This window comes from Macaca thibetana, chromosome 5 (genome assembly GCF_024542745.1).
Source record: "Macaca thibetana thibetana isolate TM-01 chromosome 5, ASM2454274v1, whole genome shotgun sequence".
NCBI classification, from domain to species: domain Eukaryota; kingdom Metazoa; phylum Chordata; class Mammalia; order Primates; family Cercopithecidae; genus Macaca; species Macaca thibetana.
Window position 1 is genome coordinate 83,392,155 of NC_065582.1, and position 26,228 is coordinate 83,418,382.

A 26,228-nucleotide genomic window follows, 5' to 3' on the forward strand; every position below is an offset into this window, starting at 1 on the left:
TGAGCAATCACCTGTTGACAGTTACGTTCTATCTTTTCTTCATTGTCTGGAAGAGTAAGAGTTGCACAAGTGTGCAGTCGCAGCACTGGACCTTCAATTAATAGAGCCTGATATTTAAGCAAATGGTTGTCTGGCAGCCACAAGTCTCCTTTAGCAGTGAGTATGCCATTTACATCATGAGATGTCCACAAAGTAAGATCTCTTCCCTGGATTATTTTAACTGCCCCCATATGACTGGTGCTTGCACATCTGCATATTGAACATATAGTTTTATTTGATACATACAGTTTTATTACAAATTTTTTATGCCTTCTTTAATAGGCATTATGTTGATTTTTTGAAGATTTTGAGTGTAATAGGTTTTATTATCTATCAGTTTCATTTTGGAAGAATAAAAAAAGTTACAAAATATTTTCTATTAAAATGGAGTTTTATTTATCCATTCATTTGTTGATAGACACTTAGGTTGTTTCCTTCTTTTGGGTATTAGGAATAATGCTGCTATAACCATTGATATATACAAGTTTCTGTGTGGATATATGTTATATGTTTTCATTTCTCTGTGGTCTATACCTGGAAGAGGAATTGCTGGGTCATATGACAATTCTATGTTTAGCTTTTTCAGGAATCACCAAACCATTGTCCAGAGCAGCTGCAGCATTTATATCCCCACCAGCAATGCACGAGAGTTTCTGTTTCTCCACGCCTATTTTTTATTTGTTTTTAATTATTGTAGCCATCCTAGTGACCGTGCAGTGGTACCTCATTAGTTGTTGTTGCTGTTTTGTTTTGGTATCTTCTTTTGATTTGTATTTCCTTAATGACCAATGAAGTTAATATCTGTTTATGTGTTTGTTGACCATTTGTATATATTTTTGGAGAAATGTCTACTTAAATCCATTGTTCATTTAAAAATTTATAGTCTTTTTTTTTCTTTTTTTTTTTTACTTTAAGTTCTGGGATACACGTGCAGAATGTGCAGATTTGTTACATAGGTATGCACGTGCCATGGTGGTTTGGTGCACGCATCAACCCATCATCTATATTAGGTATTTCTGCTAATGCTATCGCTCCCCTAGTCCCCCCATCCCTGACAGGCCCCAGTGTGTGATGTTCCCCTCCCTGTGTCCATGTGTTCTCATTGTTCAACTCCCACTTATGAGTGAGAACATGTGGTGTTTAGTTTTCTGTTCCTGTGTTAGTTTGCTGAGCATGATGGTTTCCAGCTTCATCCATGTCCCTTCAAAGGACATGAACTCATCCTTTTTTATGGCTGCATGGTATTCCATGGTGTATATGTGCCACATTTTCTTTATCCCGTCTATCATTGATGGGCATTAGGGTTGGTTCCAAGTCTTTGCTATTGTGAACAGTGCTGCAATAAACATACGTGTGCATGTGTCTTTATAGTAGAATGATTTATAATCCTTTTTGTGTACACCCAGTAATAGGATTGCTGGGTCAAATGGTATTTCTCGTTCTACATCCTTGAGAAACCACCACACTGTCTTCCACAATGGTTGAACTAATTTACAATCCCACCAATAGTGCAAAAGCATTCCTATTTCTCCATATCCTCTCCAGCATCTGTTGTTTCCTGACTTTTTAATGATTGCCATTCTAACTGGCATGAGATGGCACCTCACTGTGGTTTTGACTTGCATTTCTCTAATGACCAGTGATGACGAGCTTTTTAAAATGTTTTTTGACTGCATAAATGTCTTCTTTTGAGAAGTGTCTGTTCTCATATGTTTGTTGGTCGCATAAGTGTCTTCTTTTGAGAAGTGTCTGTTCATATCCTTCACCTGCTTTTTGATGGGGTTGTTTGTTTTTTTCCTGTAAATTTAAGTTCTTTGTAGATTCTGGATATTAACCATTTGTCAGATGACTAGGTTGCAAAAATTTTCTCCTGTTCTATAGGTTGCCTTTTTATTGTTGAGTACGATAAACAAATTGTAATGTACAATGATACACAATGAAATACTATTCAGCCATAAAAAGGAATGAAGATTTGATATATTCTAGAATGTGGATGGACACCAAAAGTATTATGCTAAGTGAAAGACACCAGACACAAAAAGCCACATATCATATGATTCCTCTCCTGTGACATATCCAAAATAAGCAAATCCATAGAGATAGAAAGCTGATTAACGGATGTCAGCGGGTGGCAGGGGGGAACAGGAAGTTATTACTTAGAGGATATGAGGTATTCTTCTGTGATGATGAAAATGTTTTGAAACTAGAAGGAAGTGACAGTTGTACAATATTGTGACTATGCTAAACGCCACTAAATAGTACACTCTAAAATACTTCATTGTATGTGATGTGAATTTCACCTCAATTTTTTAAAGAGGAGAAAGTTAGGTCTAATAAGGTTGAAAATAACTGCTTTATGGTTCTTAATGGCTTTTGTTTCATGCATCCCATGGGCAGCCTTATTAGGCCTATGAAACCCTTCTCAAAATACCATTTGTAAATCCATTAAATATATAAAGAAGAAACTCATGATATTGATTTTATATTTACAAAAATATTTTAGAAAATAATTTTGTGATCTAATAACATGCTTCTTCACTGAAGACCTAAATAACTAGATCTAGCAGCAGATATAACTACCATAATTTTGAAGTAGTGATGGGTGTAAATGATAGAGTCATCTGCAACATCCGGAAAGTGATATAACAATTATATGCCATTTCTGTTGGAGGCACGAATCATAGGCACTATAATATTAACACTGCTACAGGGTTTGTTGCCTGCATTCATAAATGCTACGTTTTAGTTAGAAGTTAATGAAAATAAAAATGTAATCCTTTAAATAAAATCCAGGTTCACTGACCCCCCTAAACTCTGCCTCAGAATTGCAAACACCTAGCAAACAGAAGCGGCATACAGTCTTTCTCCTTTGCCCTTTGGAATACCTTGGCAGAAGTGGTTAAGCAGAGCTAAATAGGAGAATAATGCAGGATGATGCAAACGAAACAAAACAAAAAGCAACTATGTTGGTGCATTGGATTCCCCTTTAAGACTGTCATGATTAAAGAGAAGATAAGAGATCTATCCTTTACTTCTTTCCGGTTTTAGTATATGTGATGCCCAAGTGAGCACTATCCTTTATTTCTTATCTAAATACGTTTTTCCTCCTTATTTTAAAATAAATTTTGATCCAAATTTCAATGAAACAAATGGTCCAAGAAACAGACTGACTTAGAGAATAGAAACTTAATTGGTTGAAAAATAAGAAATTAATTTTATTCCCCCTTGTCTAAAAAAAAAGGAGTGGTTGGCATGTAGAATTTTCTTTTCTGATTGATTTTTTCTATGTGAAATTAAGCTCATGTCCTGAGGCCCATATATTCCTTGGAAATAGGAAAGAATACAATTAAGTTGATTTTAACTAAGTCCAAATGACATGAAGAATATATTTGGTCTTAAGCTTTTAGTCTTTCTAGATATTGATTAAATTAGACATAAAATTTATCTGTCATAGAAGAATCACATGTGATTTAACTATACATTGTTAAATGGCATGAAAAAAACCAGAATGTTTTACTTGATTAAGTAGTATTACTACTTCTAGGCTAAAATAATTATGAGAAATTTCAGCTCCAAATGATACCTTATAAGTCCCTTGTAATATTATAAATATAATAATCATAGTAATACTCTACTCCAATTCCAGGGTTGAGCTACTAAATTGGTAAAAATAGGTCCTGAACAAAATCTAGTGATACAACCCATTTTCTCTGCCCATTTTCTAGATTTCCCCTTTAAGCCTTCAGCAGTGGGAATTAATTTTGTTTTTAAATGGTTTTACTGTAGAACTTCTATTTTTTTCTCTTTTATACATATTCTAATTATATGGAATAATAGATCTCAAATTGGATTCAAAAGAACCTTGGGTTCCAAAAGCAATTCCTTAAAATAAATCTTATGTAATTCGTTGCAAGAAATTATGAAAAGGTTTTATTTATATTAGAACTCATGCCCACACCAAAAAAGAACTTCAGGCCCCCCAAAAATAATGTAGAATGGTTCATAATTTTGGTTGATGATGCATGTGATGAGAAGGGTTAGGAGCTCAGCAGCTGAGAAGTTTTTGTTTTCCTTTTCCTTTCTTTTTTTGAGACAGGGTCTCACTCTGTCACCCAGGCTGGCATGCAATGGTACCATCTCAGCTCACTGCAATCTCTGCCTGCTGGGGTCAAGTGATTCTCTCACCTCAGCCTCCTAGGTAGCTGGGACTACAGGCACACACCACCAAGACAGGTAATCCCAAAGTGCTAGGATTACAGGCGTGAGCCACTGTGCCTGGCTGAGAAGTCTTTTTTGTTTGAAAATTATGTTTTTAGGGCTGGGCGCGGTGGCTCACGCCTGTAATCTCAGCACTTTGGGAGGCCAAGGCGGGCGGATCACGAAGTCAGGAGATCGAGACCATCCTGGTTAACACGGTGAAACTCTGTTTCTACTAAAAATACAAAAAAAAAAAAAAAAAAAAAAAAAAAAAAAATAGCTGGGCGTTATGGCGGGCGCCTGTAGTCCCAGCTAATCCGGAGGCTGAGGCAGGAAAATGGCATGAAGCCGGGAGGCGGAGCTTGCAGTGAGCCGAGATCGTGCCACTGCGCTCCATCCAGCCTGGGCGACAGAGTGGGCGACAGAGCGAGACTCCATCTCAAAAACAAAAACAAAAACAAAAACAAAACAGCGAGACTCCGTCTCAAAAAAAAAAAAAATTATGTTTTTAGAAAGAAGATTCTTGTTTTCCCTCCCTCTTTTACTCAACCCTTCATTCATTTGACTAATCTTCACTAAGTATGTACCGTGTCAGGGGGAATGGTAGTGACTGATATAGAATGATTAAAAAAAAATGGGAAACTTATCGCCCTTCTGGTGATTAGAATCTAGTAAAGGATTCAGACATTAAATAATCACATAACTCTATTGATATGATTAAAAACTGAAATAGTACTGTTACAAAAAATATAAGAAGGTATGATGGAGAATAATAGACATATAAAGACATATAAAGCAATCTTATGTTTACATCTCGATGTACAACCACTAGGAACTGACAGATATAAATGCAGATTGATAGTGTGTAGTATTAGTGACTCGAATAGCATGCACATATGAAAACAATGCAAAAAACAACTTGGTATTTATTTGCAAAATGACAGTTTTTAGGCTTAGATACATAATTTTAAAAAACAGGCTTCTTTCACCCACACACATTTCTGATGTGACATCTGAGAGCAATGTGCACACACAACTCTTTCTTGTGTAGAGCTGTCTTTTGAGTGTTACAGGGTGTGCTGCATCCCTGGTCCCTACATACTAAATAGAAATAACGCTCCTCAATCATTGTGGCATCAGAAACACCCTGACAATTTCCAAAAATGCCTTTTTGGGGGCAGTACTGCCCCCTTCAGAACCTCTGACCCAGTGACACTCCTTGAATCTTAAATTTCTCTGAAGATTTATGCTTATTTCTTAAAATTAAATGCAAATTCTGTATTTACCCATACAGTATATGGGTGATTGTTTAAATGTGCATGTAACCCTCATGTATCTGAACCACATGGAGGCCAGTCTCAGTATATTACATCTTCCTGAAAACACAAGACTAACTCCAAAAGCACTAATGAGTAATATTGAAGGCTCTGTAGACTTCAAAGGGAGTTAGGAAAGAGCTACATTTTGCCATATACAGTAAAACTTCCCTAGAATCCATTGTAAGCTTTTCTGTTCCTTTCTCAAAGTCTCACTTCCCAAATACCTATCATTCAGCTTCATCAGACAAGCTGGCTTCAAATCAAAATAAAATGCTGTGACAAGGTTTTTTGTTCCCTCCCTCCAGATGGACACAAACTCTTCAAAGAATTATCTTGATATTTGTCCTCTTGTCACTTTTTGGTGAGCGAAATGGTAGAATAAGATATTTAGTCATCTGAGTCTTAGTTATTAAGGCTTCTGGGTTTAGGAACAGACCTACAAGAACATATCAGCTCTCCAATTTGCTTTCTCCAGCCTTGTTCCTGGCCTCATCCTAGGTCCTGGCTTGTTCTGACTTTTGAAAGAATTATAGAGTTGGCAGCTCACAGCATCCTCCTCTAAGCTGCTAATTAAGAATTGCTTTAAAACAAATGTATTTGTTCTCAGGGACTCTTCTAATAGTGGAAAGTCAGGAAAACAACTTGAAACAATGTCACTTCCAAAAATAAAACAAAATTCACTGTTTGCTATTAGGCATTTTTAAGTCTGAACCACCAAAATTGAGTTTCAGAGACCTATCCTTTGCTCTCTTTCAGGTGGTTAGAGGCATCAGGCCCATTATAAATCTCTTTTTCACTATACCAAATATGTATTTTCTTCATTTAAGGTACCTAGAACTATGTTCCAATATTTGACTTGAGCAGTCTTTTAAAGAGCTTTCACCAAAGACACCCTGCTAAATTATCACACAGGTATGGATCTGTCAGAAATATATGAGATCTAAGAAACATAAGAAAACGATTACTAGTGAACCACTGCCTCATTCAGAAACTCAGCCTATTTATATTAAGCGGCCTTGAAATTGGGAGCTAAAATTAGCTGCAATTTAATAGTTGCCTATGTTGAAAAGAGAATTTTGACATTTCAAATTAGGTGTTCAGAAACTTTTCATAAAAGGGCCTTTGAGATTTTAAGCTTTGTTCATTAAGTTAGTAGAGGTGGGAATGGTGAAAGAGACAGGTAAAAGTCTACAAAATGAAAATTAGAAAGGGCATTTGCTTAAAAATAAAATTATACAAAGTTTTCTCAATAATAATAAAGAACTGTACGTTAGAATCTCTGAAAGAGTAAAACCATCCATAGAAGGCCCTCAGGGGAGCCTAGTTCCATTTAACATAAAATGATTAATGATTTTTCAGATGACTGCAGAAGAGGCAGTGTGTACTGATGCTCGAGCAATGGCAATTCAGGTTAAGAACAGATGCCTGTTATAAATGGGACATGTAAAGGTCCTAATGCCACTCTGACAGCCAGATAGGAAGTTAAAATAGGACAATGATTTTCATTAGATGAAAAGAAAATATGTTTATGGAAAATACAGTTAATGCGAGAGAAAAGAAATAGAAAACTTTTCTATATCAAATTATCAATACTACATATTGGTTCATAGTTTCTGAATGCAAGCCATTTCCTATAATAGTTTGTTTTTATTATTGTTGTTTTTAAATAGGCTTTACTTTTTAGAGCAGTTTTAGGTTCACAAAAAAATTTCACAGAAGGTACAGAGATTTCCTTTATTCTCCCTACCCTACACATCTCCTCACCATCCCCTACTATCAACATCCTCCACCAGAGCACTACGTTTATTACAATCAAACCTACATTGACAACTCATTATTACTCAAATTCCTTAGTTTACATTAGGTTTCATTCTTGGTATTCTGCATTCTGTGGATTTGGACAAATGTATAATAACATATATCCACACATAGAGTATCATACAGAGCAGTTTCACTGCGCTAAAAATTCCCTGGCTTCCATCTATCCATCCCTCACTCTTCTCTAACCCCTGGAAACCACCGATGCTTCTACAGTCTCCACACTTAAACCTTTTCCGGAATATCATACAGCTGGAATCATATAGTATGTAGCCTTTTAGATTGGTTTTCTTCACTTAGTAATGTAAATTTAAGGTTTATTAATGTCTTTTCATGGCTTAATAGCTCACTTTTTAGTGCTGAATAATATTTCATTGTCTGAATGTACCATAGTTTATCCATTCACCTACTGAAGGACATCCTGTTTGCCCCAAATTTTGGCAGTCACTAATTAAAACTGTGTGTGTGTGTGTGTGTGTGTGTGTGTGTGTGTGATGGGGATTTGTGTACAAATTATTTAATCACCCAGGAAATAGTGCCTGATAGGTAGTTTATTGGCCTCACCCTCCCACCCACTCTCCACTCTCAAAGAGGCACTAATGTCTGTTATTCCCTTCTCTGTGTCCCATGTGTGCTCAATGTTTAGCTCTCACTTATGAGAACATGCAGTATTTTTTTTTGTTCCTGCATTAATTCATTTAGGATAATGGCTTCCATCTGTGTTGCTGCAAAGTACACGATTTCCTTCTTTTTTATGGCTGCATAGTATTCCATAGTGTAGCTGTGCTATACTTTCTTTGTACAGTCCACTGTTGATGACTTTTTGCCCATTTTTTAAATTGGGTAGTTTTCTTTTTCTTGAGTTTTAACAGTTCTTTGTATATTTTGATAACAGTCCCTTATCAGACACATATTTTGCAAACATTTTCTTTCAGTCTATGACATGTTTTCTCATCTTGAAGCATCATTGTTTTACTAAAAAAAATAAATTAACTACAGCAATAAACACACACACACACACACACACATACACACACACACCCCTATATACATTTTAAGGCCTAAAGTTAGTCAAGCTCTTGTAGTTTTGTTGTATTGTGAAAATAATTGTATCAGTAGATAATTGCCAGTATTTAAATGAGAAATGGCATAGAACTGTGACATGATTTATTAGGAAAAAAATGTGGTTGATGAATATCAGATGAACATGAACTTTAGGTAACATTCTGTAACATTCTGAAATATTTTTGAAATCTTGTAATTTGACAAATATTTTAAATGTTTGGTAACATGAAAATTATTTTTAAAGTCTCCCTTGTGGTTAAAGTCTTCCAAAGGCTAGTGAAATATCAATCTGTGTGTCTCTGAACTGATTAATTAGAAAATATTCAAAATTGTTTTAAAATTCTCATTACTTTTATTGCCTACTGCTCTATTTCTTTCCCCCCACAAGCTAGCTATTGCGAGCAAAGATGAGCAATTAGCAGATTTCTTAATTTGCTTATTTATCATGTAGGTAATAATAATAATTCATTTTAGGGACATTTACTGCTTTTATAAAAGTAAACACAAATGAGTACTCCACAATTTCAAAATTATTTTATTTTCTATTAGGATAATCTAGTATTGCAAAAAACAATAACCATAACCATGGTAGATTTTGTGTTATGCTTACCAATGCTAAAAGCAGAAACAGAACTGGAATTCACTAATTATGTAATTTTTCTCTAGTTCCAACTATTACCTTTACTGCAGTTTCACAGTTGTGGTAGTCACTGTGATGTGACGTGGCTTAATGAATTTTTGCTGAACTGTTGGGAGTACAGGCAGCAAATAGCATTTATCTGTGAGCTTCTTCAGGGATGGCCATAGCTGCCTTGTCCAAATCATGTCCTTTCTGAGGTCAGCTTATATCCATCCAATCATTGAGGTTATAAAGGCCCATCAATTTGTGCTCTCCATTGGACAACTGTAACTAGCCTTTTAAACTCCAGAGTATTCTATGAGGTTGGCTGAGGCTATTGGGCTTGCACCACAGCTCGACTTCTCTCTCAGCTCTATCTTGCTTTCTTAGCTTCATCTTCACATACTGATTACAGGTGTGCAACCTAATAAACACTGCACATGAATATGAAATTCAATCTCAGAGTCTACTAGTCAGAGAATTCCAGTGGTGAAAATAGTTTCATCTCCAGCAGGAACTCTGCATTGTTTCAAACTCAACATGTCCCAAGCTACGTTTACCATCTTAGTGTCAAAATTTCTCTCTCATTTTTATTAACATATATCTGAAAATAACACCACATATCTCTTGGTTATTTATTATGTATAATTTTTTAAACTCTTCCATCCTCATTTTACAACTTCCAGTGAGATATCAAATTTGGTCATTTCTTCCAAATTCAACATTCCTTTCTATTTCTATTGCCAGAACTACTGTCTGGGTCCTTGCCGCTTGGTACCTGAGATACTGTCAATACCTGGACACCATAACTCATATTTTATATTTTGGTCTTTCCTACATATTAGTTATAGTTTTCCTGAGCCACCAGTTTCAATTCTGTGTTGATGAATCTCTGGTGGTTTGATATTTCATAAACTCTGGAAATGTTATTTCATGATTTTCTGTGTATTTGTCTTTACTCTCCAACTTGTAAACTCCTGGGACTAAGACTTGTACTTGCTACATGATGACAACAGGAGTTGTCAATAATGGAAATCCAGTGTGTTAGACTCCAAACGTCTAAATTTGAATAAGTACATAATTAAATATTATGTAATAAACATTACCCTCAGAGTATTTTTTAAAAGTTGTAAAAGCTAACCTGATACTTATTATTTCCTATCATTTATATTATGCATTTTTAATTTTGATTCTCAAATATTTCAATAGAGAATGAAAGATGGAAATTTAAGTGATTAAAAATAAATGTAAACCTACTTAACAAAAGTCAGGGTTTCCTTTCCTGAATGCATGATAACTTGGTAACATTTTACAGTGTAATTTACAAAATAACAAGTTAGTGTCAAGATTTCATTTTAAGTAAACATTTATATTCAGAAATGTTTAGTATCTTTGTTGGTTTCTTCAAATCAGGATGCATATAACTTGTCATCAGTTACTAATTAAATATGTCGCCAGAGTTAAGAAAAGCTATTAGCAAGAGGGACCTCGGAACTTTATGGTGGATTATCTCAATAGAAAACTTTTTATTTATTTATTTATTTTTAAACAGGGCGTGGCTCTGTTGCCAAAGCTGGAGTGCAGTGGCTGATTTTGGCTTCACTGCAACCTGCCTCTCTCAGACTCAAACCATCCTCCCATCTCAGCCTCCCAAGTAGCTGGAACAACAGGCGTGTGCCACCCGCCTGGCCAATTTTTGTATTTTTTGTGGAGATGGGTTTTACCATGTTGCCCAGGCTGCTGGTCTCAAACTCCTGGGCTCAAGTGATCCTCCCACCTTGGCCTCCCAAAGTGCTAGGATTACAAGCACGAGCCACCATGCCCAGCCTGGATACTTTTAAGTATCCATAGATCATTAGAAATTAGCCCACAACCCTGCCTCCATAGGAATTTGTCTTATTCAAATATCTAATCCTCAAAAGTTAATAGAAAAATTAAGCTTTTTTTTCCAACATAAAGAAACAATAAAATTATACAACCGTGTGATATATGCACAAAAGAGATTTTCTCTCCTTTTTATGGGAGCATTTGCCTTATAGTTGTGCCTATTCATGTTGACACATTACAAAGGTACCACTGTTGACAAAAACATTTTAGTATCTATAATCTTAGTAGAGAGTCTCTAAGTAGCTGGTCACAACATCTCCTAGGGATCCTTTCTGGAACCTGGGTAGACCAGTTTCTCAATTTTAATGATCACACGATAATTGGAGATGCTGAAAGAACCTGGTTGCCCAGTAGGAAAGTGGTCTAGATGATGATAGTCCCAAAGAAGATGGACTAGAAAAAAATAAAATAACACTTGGGGCAGAGTACTGGTGTTCTACAATAGGGGCAGAGTACTGGTGTTCTACAATATCCATTCTCCCAGCCGGGCGTGGTGGTTCACGCCTGTAATCCCAGCACTTTGGGAGGCCAAGGCAGGCGGATCACCGTAGGTCAAGAGCTAGAGACCAGCCTGGCCAACGTGGAGAAACCCCGTCTCTACTAAAAATACAAAAATTAGCCAGGCGTGGTGACGCATGCCTATAATCCCAGTTACTCGGGAGGGTGAGGCAGGAGAATCGCTTGAACCCAGGTGGCGGAGGTTGTAGTGAGCCCAGATTGCGCCATTGCATTCCAGCCCAGGCAACAGTGTGAGACTGTCTCAAAAACAAAAACAAAAACAACAACAAAAAAAGGAAAGGATAAATCATCTCTATGGGTTGGGAAATGGTCTCATGGAGAAGATGGCATTTGAGTAAACTACTTAGGGTTTTTTTGCTCTATAAGTAGGTGTCAACGTCACGTTTTCACGTGGTGGCCTGATCATTTTGTCTTATAGTGATGTCTTTGTGTGCATGTGCGCTCATCTCCTATATTGGACGGGGTCTAGAGCAGTTCCTGGCACAGAGTAATCACTCAATATTACACTGTAATATCACTGTAATAAAAAATCATGATAGCAAATCTTGACGGGATAAATGAAGGCATGAATAAATGTATAAATTAACAAGTGGCAGTGAGCGCTTCAGGGGTGGTGGGTCTTGTCTTACTCGTCTTTGAGCTGCGGCCTCGCTGAGGGCACAGTGCGCGCAACTGGCTGGTGGCCCAGATTCACTGGCAGGCACCAGGATCGCAGCCCAAGCGCCGGGGCGGGAGGGATGACTCCGGACGGTAGGGGGCACCGGCGCGCGGCCGGGTCGGGCCCCCCGGTAGCTCCGCGCGCACAGCCGGACCGTCATTGACGCCATGAGCGCGCTGCTGCGGCTGCTGCGCACGGGTGCCCCCGCCGCTGCGTGCCTGCGGTTGGGGACCAGTGCTGGGACCGGGCCGCGCCGTGCTATGGCCCTGTACCACACCGAGGAGCGCGGCCAGCCCTGCTCGCAGAATTATCGCCTCTTCTTCAGTAAGTAGCTCGTGGAGGTTCGCTGAGCGGCGCACCGAAGAAACCTGGGTGGGGGATGGAATAGGGGACACTTGCGGCGCCCCGCGCGGTCTCCCGTGTCTCTCTTTTTGGGGCCCTCGGCGGTACCTGCGCGGTCCAGGCAACCTTCCTTCTCGCCGGAGCGCGCACCGAGTCACGAGAACTGACAGCGAGGAGACGGCGGATCAAGACCGCAAAGCGAGCGCAGAGGCTCAGGGCTGCCGGCCGGGGGTACACAGCGCCCTGTGCCCTGCCAGCCGCCCTCCCCGAGGGGTGGGCAGAGTGCTAGCGGCCACCCCGCGGCGGCCCGCAGCCATTAGCCGGCCAGGCCGCGGTTCTGGGTTCACACAATTTAGTGAGGAAGGGAAGGCAGAGCCCGCCCACACGCCGGCCTTTCTAGTGGCGTAAGAAAGCGCCTACTGCCGAGCTCCCTGACGTCGGAGAGGCGGGCGGAACTTTGCAGATGCCTAATCCAGCGTGTCTTCTTTTTTGGAGGGACTCTGATGAAGGTTCTTTCCCAGAAGCTTGACTCGGTACGCACAGGTTTACACCCTGAATATGATCCACCATCCAAAGCCTCGTTGGCCCCGGGGCAGCCCCTTTTCCTCCCCAAGTTGAACAGCCCAGAGGGCTAAGCGACTTGGGGGGGGGGGGTCCCTGAGTTGTCCAGCTCAGAGAAAGGACCCAGGTCTTCCGTGTACCCCATTGTTTCACTGTGTACGTTAAATGTAACTGAAAATAGTGATCTTGGTCGCTTGCCTTCACGCCCCACTGACTGCAGAGCCTTGGAGTGGTAGTATCAAAGTGGGCCTTGCATTATTGCTCCCCTTTTCGGAGCACTGGCCCTGGAGGCTTTCACTTCTAAGCAGGCCCTCCGAGTTCTTCAGGTCTTAACTCTGTGACCCCGAACGAGTTTAAGTTGCTAAGCCTTGTTTTTTCCATCTGTAAAATAGGGCTGCAAGAATTACATGACATTGTATATGTAAAGTGATTAGTCACAGGGTCTAAAATATAAATTACTATTAGTAACTATAATCATTATAGATATTTGTAATTTATGAAGGATTTGCAGTTATCCTACATGAGTTTAGGGTCGAGGATTATTTTGTGGGAGAGAAGACAAGTTTGCCTAAAGTGTGATTATAATGCAACTAGTACTAGAATTTCTGTTTTCTTCAAAATTGGTTGCAGTTTTCACCCTGTGCCACATATTTTCTTCTGTCTTTGGTTAAGACTAATCAGGTGAACAGGAAGTCTCAAATTTCTGAATGGATTGTGTTCCAAAAGGTTACCATATAATGAATAATGGGAATAGTCATAGAAACAATGTTTAAAGTGGCAGTTCGCTTTTTAAGCAGATTAAAAAAAAAAAAAAAAAAAAAAAAAAAAAAGCCTGTCTGCTGCAAGTCTTCTAGATTTGCAATAAGTACAGTAATTAATAGATACCCAAATAATCAATAAATATGAAATGTGCTAGACACTGTTAGGCATAGTACAGAGATTCACAATTTTACTATAATTAATTATGGAAAAAGTAAATACACTAGTTGAGCAAAAACAGGCTTGAGAAGCCTGGCGCACACAGAGTAGTTGACCCAGTACCGGATTTGGAATGGGGAGTCCTAGGCCATAATCTTGGCTCTGCCATTAACTCGCTGTGTGCTGTTGGGTGGGTGGTTACTTCAATTCTTTTTCACAGAGCCAGTTTCTTCAGCCGTAAAATGAAGCATTTGACCTTGAAGTGATGATCCTCAAGGTTCTTCTCAGCACTGGTATTCCCTGAAGGCACTGGATGAATAATGGAGATTCTAACAGTCTCTATTAGGACAGGATGTCGAATGGGGGCATTTTCGGGATTATGTTGGCCTCTTCTCGTCGGTTTGTTTCTTTAGCTTCAAATGTACTTAGAACTCATGATTTTTCTGTAACTAGAGTGCCACAAATAAAATACGTTTTTATTCAGCTGGATAAACAGCACAGGAAAGAAGAAAAGCCGATTTTACTAAGGTAAATGGGCAAAAATTGGAAGAAAGGGGAGTGTGGTTTTGGAGAGGGTCCGGATGGTGAGATCCTGATTGGAAAGTGTGTTGGTTAAACAGTTTCTGAACGAACCGCCAGATGGCATCACTGGCCAGGACTGTTTACTACCTGCTAGAAGGGGTAGGGCAAAGTGAAAGGAAGCCACTCTAGGGCGAATGGGGTAAGGGGAAAACAATGAACAAATTACCCTTTATAAAGATGGTCACAGATTGGATATTTTTTACTCAGTATGTCTGTATGCAGTACTAGGGTGGACTAATGTCTCACTTCAAAGACAAATATGAGTGTAGTACTACTTGGCCTAAAATTGTTATTCGTTGTTACTGAAGTGGAATCATTTTCCACATTTCCAGATATATTCCAAGTCTCTGAAATACTAGTGCATTGGGAGGTAGAACATTTTCCAGCTTCATGTCTGTAAATGGTTTCTCTTTACTGTCATTCAGTAAAATCAGAATAAGTGATTCATGTAATACTTTAAAAAAATTGGTGTTAAGCTCTGTAGAAACAGTGAGACAGGATGATTAGGGGAAAGAGCATCCTGGTGGGAATCATCAGGCCTCCTTGTGCCAGCCCTGACCCTGTTAGTATCTTGCTGTCACTTCACCTCCCTGCATCTCATTGTTTTAAACCACGGAATGAGGAGATTGGACCAGATGATCATTTTCCGAACTGCTTAGTTGAACACAAGCATCCCATGGTGTATTACTAGGTTTTCTTTAAAACAGAGGGTTTCATGGTTTAATAAATTAGAATACGTCCCATTTTATTGCTTTTTTGAAGAGTAATTTGCCTATTGAAGTTCTGGAAAATTCGGATGTAACTTATCTGAAACCTGAACCACAGAGTACTTATTTCTAAGAACATTTGTTAACATCTTAATGACACCAGGGTTATGATTTCTGCAACTTCCAGAAGCAACTGTGCTGTAACAGTTCTAGACTAATAGTCAAACCACTTAAGTTGTAGTCCTGACTACCATCTTGGACAAGTCACTCGACTGAATTAACCACCAGATGGCATCCCTTACCTCAGATGACATCCGGTAGCTCAGTTTCTCCATAAATAAAATGGGGAAAGCACTAGTAATTTTATAGAATTGCTGTGGCAGTTAAATGAGACTATGTGTATAATTATCAGTGTCTCACACATGATAGGTATTTAATAAATGTTGTTTATTTTTCCCTTTTGACTTTAAGGCATTAGACTAAAATCTTATTGTTACATTCTGTGAAGGGAGAAAATAAGGGATGTGGATAGAATTGATTGTTTTGAAAGTGTTCCTATTAAATTATAGGTTTCAGAGGGGTTTTTGTTGCTGTTGTTTATTCATTTTATTTATTTTTGTTTGGTTTGTTGTGCACTCACGACTCACTGCAGCTTTGACCTCCCCAGCTCAAACGATACTCTCACCTCTGCCTCCTGGGTAGCTGGGACTACAGGCATGCACCACTCTGCCCGGCTTCCTAGATCTTAAAGTTTTAATGGGTACTTGCAGTCTTTTGAATTAACTGGGAAATCATAATGAAGTTAGATTCACTTATATTGAGCCAAAGACCTAACACTGCATATATTCCTTTGATATCTTGGGTGTTTTTGTTTTGTTTTGTTAATAACTTGAAATTTTATTTTAGATTTCAAACTTTTCTCCGAGGATAGGGAAAAGCTATGCTTTCTATAATTTGGAATTTTGTTATTATGGGACAGGCAGCTGGTTTACTGAGAGAAATAGTGCTGTGGATAATTCAAGTTGCTTTTATTTAGTCTGGAAATGAACCAAGCCATTCTTTAAAATTAATTTGCTTTGTTACTTACAGTAAGCATGTGCTTGTGTTGAAATTACTGTAAGTTTTCTTTACGTCATCTGGGTAGTAGGTGGAATCTGCCATTGAAAGTGCTCTATCTTTGGACTTAAAAGAGAACTTCCCGTGAATAATCCACAAAATGTTTGAGTCTTAAATATGAGTTTCTGTAACTTTTTAAAGTTGACCTATGTCATAGAACTTCAACTGATATAATAGAACACAATGGGTTTTGTGTGAATATAGAAAATGTATTTTATTTGATTTTTCAGTCCTTAAAACCTTAAACGTTTTCTATATGAATGCTGTGAAATAGGAATTGTGTGATCTACATGGAACAGAGGAAGCATTTTTATTGAAGTTTTTAGGCTTCTTTACATTTCTCAATCTTTTTATCAGAAAATAAAACAAAGCTAGCTTCAGTCATTGCTGAAACTTCCAGTAAGAATCTCTATAAGTGGTTTTGTAATAGTGTGTCATCATATGTTGGTATATGGCATGCATTTAGCTGTCTGGTATAGATACATAAAATTAGGTATGGTTTTTCACATTCCATTCAATTTTTTCACTTGCTCTAGTGTAAGTAATAAACTTTCATCCTGATACAACTTGCTCTTGTGAGAGAAAGAATGACATAGATAACTTAGGAAATGCTAGAATAAAATCTAATCTCAAACCAGTTGAAGGGAAAATTTTGATCACTGTTTGGCAATATCTTGTAGATTGATGGGCCTGATAGAGGTTAGCAATTAATGCCTAAGGACACAATCTGATTTTTGACAACAGTGAAAATGCCAAGGCAAAAATGACGCAGTGACTACAATCATTTATCTCTTTTCCCCTATAATAAATATCCTATTAAAGTGATAGTGAGGGTAAGAAAGGGTAACCCTAAAACAACAGATAAGAAGGAGCCACCAAAGCTTGACATTTTGAAATATGTATAAAAGATGAAAAAACCGATGGAGGTATGGTTATTAATGAAGCAGTGTGGAAGAAGTCCCAGCTTAAGTATATGTGTTCAGGGGACGTAGTTTAGGAAGAAGCCGAGCTGCTGCAGAACCTCAGAGAGGTTGTGGGTGTGTTGATATCAGATAGGATAGAGAGTTAGATGGATGTAGAACTTAACACAGGGGGATTAGTTTAAGTTGTATTACAAATAGTACACAAATATTTCCCATGCAGGTCTAATGCATGAGGGGTGTGCTAGTTCCACTTATAAAAGTTGAATGAAGAGCTGAGAGGGAAGTAGGACCCCTGATGGTGTTGGTGCCCCAGCAGTACTCTGCATGCTGGCATTTGGGGACCCCAGCATAACAACCAGCCTCCTACCCATTCATTTCTGTGGGAACATAGAGCTCCCAGTCGTTGTTTTCTAGTCTCTTTAATATAAACCAAATAGCCAAGGATCACCTAAGTTAGGCTTTCATTACTACTGTTCTACCAAACTGCTTTTTGTCAGGGATACCTGTCACCTCCATGCTGCAACCTTAATGGTCAGTTTGAAGTCCTCATATGATCAATCAGCAGTAATTTTTACAGTTGATCGCTTTCTCTTTGAAACACTTTTTTTGTCTTTCCCAGAGGAAACTGCTTTCCACTGGGAAGGCACTTTGTCTTAGTTTTGATGCTTCTCCTTCACATTCTCCCTTGCTGAACCTTTGTCATATTTCTGAACTCTAACCTTTGAAGTGCCCAGGGCTCAATCCTCAGCCCAGTTCTCTATCTATACTGCCTCTCTAGGGCAGGGGTTGGCGAACTTTTCTGTAAAGGGCCAGATAAGAAATACTTCAGGTTTTGCAAACCATTCAGTCTCTGTCACAACCCCTCAGCTCTGCCTTTGTAACATACAGCCATGGACAGTAAAAGTATGGCTGTGGTTATGTTCCAATAAAACTGTATTTACAGAAATAAAACCAGGCCATGTGACAGATTTAGCCCATGAGCCAGAGTTTGCTGACCATTGCTGTCACTCTAGGTGATCCCATCAGGTCCCATAGTGTTAGACACTTTATAATTCCCAGATTTACAACATTAGCCCCAGTCTCTTCTTGAACTCAGAATTTACACATCCAGCTTTCTACTCTGTGTTCCTACCGAAATATTTAAGATACAACTCAAGATTAACAGTACAAAACAGAACTCCTGATCCCCCATCCCCACCAAACTTGTTTCTTTCTCTGTCTTTAGTTGCTAACCCATAACTTGGGAATCATTCTTGTCACTTTTTACTCTTATCCCACAGCTAACTCATTAGCATATTTTTTGAAATGTACCAAAAGATAATTCCTTCTCTCCACTTCCACCCTTGTCAGTTTCTCTGTGTCACCATCATACACCTTGATCAATTGTAGTAACCTCCTGATTCTTCACCCTGCTTCCACCCTTATCCCTGTATAGTCTACTTTCCATACAGCAATCACCTTGATCCTTTTAAAATGTAAGTCAGATCATGTCCAAGCTCTGCTGAAAATGCCAGTGGCTTTCCATTTCACTCAAAATTTTTTTTGAAATATGTATCATAGTATGCAAGGTCCTACTGGATCTAATACTGGGCCCTCTCTGAATTCATTGCTTGCCACTTTTCCTTTTGATCAATGTCCTCCTGCCATCCTGGCCTCCTTGCTGTTTCTCAGACATGCCATGTATGTTCTTTCCTCTGCACACCTGTGCTTTTTATGCCTTCAGTGCTCCTCCCTAGAGGTCTGCTTGATCTCTTCCCTCACTTCATTCAGATCTGTGCTGAACTGTTGCCCACCAGAGAGATCTTCCCTGACCATTCGATATCAAATATTACTCCTTCTATTACAGTAGGTAGATAGTCAGGCATGAGCAGGGCAGAAAAGGGCTCCTCTCCCCAGCCACACACCAGGAATGACAGGCAACCATCAGGTGATGGTCAGGCAGTTGTTAACTGTTTCTCTAAAATATTAATTGGTTGCAGCCTGCACCAGGGAAAGGTAGTCTCCAAATAAACAGAAGCATCTGAAGCTTGTGGTCAGCAGCTTCCCATGAGATCTAAGGAACTGGGTGAGTGGGCTCAAGCATTTGAGAACATTAAGAACAAAATGGCAGAGTTTTGTATATGACCCCCTAGGGACATTCGACTGGTAAGGGAAGAACACCTCAGGTGAACATGCGTACAACTCCAGTAAACACGTTGCACTTGGTCTCCCTCCCAAGTGCTAGGAGGCTACTGTGTGTACAGACAGCCTGCTCCAAGGGAAGACTCGGGAGATGGGACACAAGATCCCGGAAGTATGCCAATGTATAAAACCCCACGTCGAAATGTCAAACCGTGCATTCGTCTGTTCAGGTTGCTCACTTTGCCCTCTTCCAGGTGTACCTTCCTTCCCTTTGTTCCTGCTCTAAAGCCTTTTATTATAATAAACTCATTCCATCTCTAAAACTTGCCTTGGCCTCTCCTTCTGCTTCTGTCCCTCAGTTGAATTCTTTCTTCTGAGGAGGCAAGAATTGAGGTTGTTGCAGAGCCATAGGGATTTGCCACTGGTAATTATTCATTCTTCACTTTCCCTAATTTGTTTTCCTTTATCTTTATAGTACTTATGATATGTGATAGAATAAACACATAATCAATTCTTTTGCTCCCCAACTAGAATGTGATTTCCATAAGAGCAGGGAATTGGAATTTGTATCTAGTATCTAGAACCATGCTTAGTACAGCGCGTATGTTCAATAAATATTTACTGAATGAATTCAAGGAAAACTTAAAAATTAAATGGGAAAAACAAGAAACTTGAATTTTAAAAGGTCAAATGGGTGTTCTTTGTTACATCTGTTATAAAGGAAAGGAAGGAGTGGGCTGTGAAGAAATGGCAATCAAGACCAAGACCTCTTTAACAAATAACTTGTTAAAACAAGTAACTCAGTAGAAGGTGTAGTGGGTTGAATGGTGTTCTGTTTTAAGCCACGAAGTTTGTGGTAGTTTGTTACAGCAGTCCTAAAAAATGAATATAGATGAATTAGAAGATAAGGGAAAGAAATCTTATCAGAAAGTAGAACAAACCATCAGAGATAAAGGAGGCAAGAAGAAGTGACATAGAGATTGAATCCAGAAAGTCCAACATTTGACTCATATGGGTTTCAGAAGGAAAGAACAAACAAAATGGAGAAGAAATTGTAAAAGGGATAATAGAAAAAAAATCTAAGAATTGAAGGACCCAAGTGTTCTGACCTCCCAGTGACATTATTATATAACTATTGAGAGAATCCTACATGTCTTGCTGGGTGCAGGGCTTGGGAGTGGTTAAATAATAGGCCTGCAACACTGAATGCTCAAAGACTGGAGTAATGCCTTTGAAATTCTGAGGGAAAAGAATTTTCCTCCTAGAATTCTCTACCTAGCCAGCTGTCAATCTGGAGTGAGAACTAAGTAAAGACATTTTAGACATTTAACAACTTGAGAAATTGGCCTCACACGCATTCCTTCTTACAGAACACTTATTAGGAATATGCTTCTGCAAGACAAGTAAACCAAAAAACATGAATGCATGGGATCCAGAAAATGATAGATCTGCACTGGAGAGCAAAGAAGCAGTCTTAGGATGCCCAGAAAGCATCCAGTTCATATTGTAGCCCGAGGATAGAGGGCTCCTGAGGGAGCTGTTTGGGTAAGGAGAAGATTCCATAATTTTGATGATACCCGTGAGGCACTGGAATAATTTATAGATGTGATTATGACAATGTAAGAAAGATAATTAGAAGCACAAAGAAAAATAGAAGCTGAACCAAAAAAGGAAATTTAATTATAGTATCCTCCTCACCAAAAATAGACACATAGAGAATGCTTCTCACACACCTGAGTGTAAGAATTATTTGGGATGTTTGCTAAAAATACAGATATTCGTTTCTCCTTGAGATTTTGCTTCACTAGATGTAGGATGGTGGTTCAGGGATCTACATTTTAATGAGCATTCCAAGTTTTTCTTATCTAAGAGAAATTTTGGATATATATAATAGGAAATGCATAGAAAATTCAATATGACTACAGAACATTCTGTCAGCCTTGCCATGAAAAAATAAAAGGACAGAAGACAAAAATTAGAAGAATGAAGAAAGGGAGGTAAAAGGCAGGTTATTTATGTCAAGAAATACTATATATTTGTATTAGTTTGTTTTCACACTGCTGATAAAGACATACCTGAGACTGGGCAATTTACAAAAGAAACAGGTTTATTGGACTTACGGTTCCACATGGCTGGGGAGGCCTCATAATCATGGCAGGAGGTGAAAGGCATGTATCATATGGTGGCAGACAAGAGAAGAGAGCTAGTGCAGGGAAATTCCCCCTTATGTAATCATCAGATCTCGTGAGACTTACTGTCACAAGAACAGCACAGGAAAGACTTGCCCCCATGATCCAAGTACCTCCCACCGGGGTCCCTCCCACAACTCCTGGGAATTCAAGATGAGCCAGCCAAACCATATCATTCTGCCCCTGGCCCCTCTCAAATCTCATGTCCTCACATTTCAAACCAATCATGCCTTCCCAACAGTGCCCCAAAGTCTTAACTCATTTCAACATTAACTCAAGTCTGCAGTCCACAGTCTCATCCGAGACAAGGCAAGTCCCTTCCACCTATGAGCCTGTAAAATCAAAAGCAAGTTAGTTACTTCCTAGATACGATGGGGGCACAGGTATTGGGTAAACAAACCGTTCCAGATGGGAGAAGTTGGCCAAAACAAAGGGGCTACAGGCCCCAGCAGAGCAATCAAATCTTAAAGCTCCAAAATGATCTCCTTTGACTCCATGTCTCACATCCAGGTCACGCTGATGCAAGAGGTGGGTTTCCATGGTCTTGGGCAGCTCCGCCCCTGTGACTTTGCAGGGTATAGTCCCCCTCCTTGCTGCTTTCGTGGGCTGGCATTGAATGTCGGTGGCTTTTCCGGGTACATGGTGCAAGCTGTTGACAGTGGATCTACCATTCTGGGGTCTGGAGGACAGTGGCCCTCTTCTCACAGCTCCACTAGGCAGTGCCCCAGTAGGGACTCTGTATGGGATCTGTGATCTCTTATTTCCCTTCTACACTGCTCTAGCAGAGGTTCTCAATGAGGGCCCTGCCACTGCAGCAAACTTTTGCCTGGGCATTCAGGCATTTCCATACACCTTCTGAAATCTAGACAGAGGTCCCAAACCTCAATTCTTGACTTCCAAGCACCCGCAGGCTCAACACCACTTGGAAGCTGCCAAGGCTTGGGGCTTCCACCCTCTGAAGCGAAAACACAAGCTGTACCTTGGCCCGTTTTAGCCAGGGCTGGACTGCCTGGGATGCAGGGTACCAGCTCCCTAGGCTGCACACAGCAGGGGGACCCTGGGCCCCACCAAACCACCTTTTCCTCCTAGGCCTCAGGACCTGTGATGGGAGGGCTGCTGTGAAGGCCTCTTGACATGCACTGGAGACATTTTAATCATTGTCTTGGGGATGAACATTTGGCCCCTCGTTACTTATGCAAATTTCTGCAGCCAGCTTGAATTTCTTCTCAAAAAATGGGATTTTCTTTTCTATCACATTGTCAGGCTGCAAATTTTCCAAACTTTTAGGCTATGAGTGCTTTTAACAGCACCCAAGTCACCTATTGGATGCTTTGCTGCTTAGAAATTTCTTCCTCCACTAGATACCCTGAATCATCTCACTCAAGTTCAAAGTTCCACAGATCTCTAGGGCAGGGGCACAATGCCGCCAGTCTCTTTGCTAAAACTATCAAGAATCACCTTTGCTCCAGTTCCCAACAAGTTCCTCATCTCCATCTGAGACCACCTCAACCTGGATTTCATTGTCGATATCATTATCAGCATTTTGGTCAAAGCCATTTAACAAGTCTCTCGGGAGTTCCAGACTTTCCCACATTTTCCTGTCTTCTTCAGAGCCCTCCAAACTGTTCCAAACTCTGCCTGTTACCCCGTTCCAAAGTTGCTTCCACGTTTTCAGTTATCTTTTTGGCAGCGCCTCACTCTGCTGGTACCAATTTACTGTATTAGTCTATTTTCATGCTGCTGATAAAGACATACCCAAGACTGGGGAATTTACAAATGAAACAGGTTTATTGGACTTACAGTTTTACATGGCTGGGGAGGCCTCACAATCATGGCAGAAGGTGAAAGGCACGTCTCATATGGTGACAGACAAGAGAGCTTGTGCAGAGACACTCCCCCTTATATAATCATCAGATCTCGTGAGACTTACTATCACGAGAACAGCACAGGAAAGACTTACCCCTATGTTTCAGTTGCCTGCCACTGAGTCCCGCCCACAACACGTGGGAATTCAAGATGAGATTTGGGTGGGAACACAGCCAAACCGTATCAGTATACTTGGTGGAATAAAAAGGTATGAAGTATTAACATTAGCCAATTAAGAACTTATGCGGAATAGGCTGAACTAAACTCTCTCTCAGAATTGGAATCAGTAGGTAGTTTCTACAGTTGATGAACAAAAACTACTAAATATGCTATTTTGAAAGATGAAGGTAACCACTAGACCTAATACAAAGAGTTGAAAATGGGTTGCTCTCAGAAGTGGAACTAGACCGGTGAGAGGTGGAAACTTATTTTTTCAGTCATGGACCTGCATTGCTTTGGCTTAACAACAGCAAAATAGGTAATTTAAAAAGCAAATTGACAATAGCTTATTTTCAGCTGTTGAGAAACAAGCAGTCTGAGCTTCAGATAAGAAAGTTCTAACCTAAAATGTATCACTAATGTATTCTGTGGTTCTGAGGAAGGGCTGTCTGATGTGTGCTTCAGTTCTACCATCTTTTTTTTTTTTTTTTTTTTTTTAACCTAGTGCTAGATAAGTTCTACTATCTTTAAAACATAATGGCATATGTTGCCCCAGCGCTTGCTCCATATACCATATCCCTCTGTCTGTGGCGCATATGTACCATATAGATTATGTTATTCATTTTGTAGAGGATCAGGATAGATACTACATGTCTTTAAATCCACCGTTAGAGGATTTTAATACCCTTTAAATGGAACATAATAGCATACTAACATGATTGGCCCTGGAAAACTTTTAATGAGTTTTTATCCTTTTGCACTTTAGGGAAATGTCTAGTTCTCTAATAGTGCTGAGAGGATGCCTTTGTGTTTAAACTTACTAGGTGATGATGATGATGACAGTGATGTAACGTGTCTTGTCTTAGCTATGGGTATGGATCACTGTCTAGCACTTTTGTATTCCAAAATCTAGTACATTTCCTTTTCATGTGAAACACTCTATAAATACATATTGCTTAGTGCAAGAAACTATTGAGAAAATTAAGCTTCAGAGAAATTGAGTAACTGTTGAGAAATAAACTAAAATTCTGAGCCCCTCAGTTGACTGAATGGGTCTCGTTTTGGCCAAGGGGACCCTAGAGAAACCTTGAAAACTGAGTTCTTGGCCACGACTGGAATGGGGAGGTCAGATACGCCTGCTTATGCCCTTTCCCTCACTAACTGCCATTACGTTTTCTTCCCTAAGGGCTAAATAGAAACCAGCCCTTTCAAAAGACTCCACAGATGATGATACCAACCAAAAGCCTGACAGCTGCCCCTCCCTTTTGTGGTTTCCACAAAACAACTCACCAGCATTCCCTCCTGATAAGAGTGGTTCTGGCAAATCTATGGAGAATGTGCAGTGAGGGTTTTCATGTTTTCCACTTCACCTTTTGACATCAGAGAGCTGAAAACTCCACCCTCGGATCATGGTAACACCACCATTTTTTGAACATGGGTCCTGTGGAGAAGCATGAAGCTCAATTGAGCATGCTTGCAGGTTGCAGCCCTTTATGAGAAATAGAGCTCTGCTTTCCAAATTTATGAACTTCATCTTTCTTCAGTTGCCACTTTTATCAAGCTGAGTAACTAGAAGTCAGGCTTTTGACCTTTCTAGTCATTGCTCCTATGCAAATTTATAGATATATTGCCCATTAAAGCATTATCATTATCTGAGATCTAAGGCCATATTTGTTTTCTAGGAATAGTTATATTTTTACTCTTTTTCTTCATTATTACATTTTTATTTATTAATACTATTTCATGAAATAGCTTCTAGTAGATATGGTTATGTAAGTCAGTAAATACAGACCATTCACTCATTTGTAATCTTTTTACCTTCCAAATGACAACTAGAAAACTATGTGTATATATATATGATCTTACATCTTAATAAGTATTGGGCTTGTCCACAGTTAACAAGAGTGTTGGATCTTTAGGGAAATTTGACACCAAATCAGTGTCCTAGATTTATTTACTATTAATTATAAAGGCAGTCTAGCTTTTCTGTCAAGTTTTACTTTTACCCCCATGATAACAAACTTCCCTTGTTTGTGTAACTTCCTGGATTGTTAGAGCTGAAATTGATAAATTGGTTTGGGACAACGATAGGTCCCAAATGAACAATTGAAGTAATCTTTTAAAGGATTGTATTTTTTTCTTTTCAGAATTCTACCTTTTTTACTTAAGTGACTTGAAGAGAGGACAATCACAGATTGATGATTGTTCTTGGAATAAGAGCTTCCATTTATACATTACAGTTGTCCCTCTGTATTTGCAGAGGATTGGTTCTAGAACCCCCATGGATACCAAAATTTGCAGATGTTCCAGTCCCTGATATAAAAGGGCATAGTATTTACATGTGACCTATGCACTCCTCCTATTTTTTTTTTCTTATGGGTCGGGGAGGGGGGAAAGAAACCAAGAGAAAGGAGCCCTCTTGTCTACTTTTAATCCTCTTTGGATTACTTACAATATCTGATGCCTTGTAATGCTGTGTAAATAGTTGTTATATTGTATTGTTTTATTTGTATTGTTTATTGTTGTATTTTTATTTTTTAAAAATTTGCAGAATATTTTCAATCTGCAATTGTTTGAATCTGCAGATTCAGAAGACTTACTGTGTATGTCTTCTTAACCTCCT

At 39.2% G+C, this 26,228-nt stretch overlaps 1 protein-coding gene across 2 annotated transcripts in view; it reads left to right on the plus strand.

The window, feature by feature from the left end:
• Window positions 1-26,228, plus strand: part of PPA2 (inorganic pyrophosphatase 2) — a 1,020,900-nt gene that overhangs the window by 903,827 nt on the left and 90,845 nt on the right. The window contains exon 2 of one of the 2 annotated variants that reach the window (XM_050791496.1): window positions 12,280-12,445. In XM_050791496.1, the coding sequence (XP_050647453.1) occupies window positions 12,289-12,445 (157 nt within the window). In that variant the 5' untranslated portion in view covers window positions 12,280-12,288. Of the gene's footprint in view, window positions 1-12,279; window positions 12,446-12,828; window positions 12,997-26,228 lie in introns of those variants that run through there. The other variant, XM_050791497.1, reaches the window with a different exon arrangement.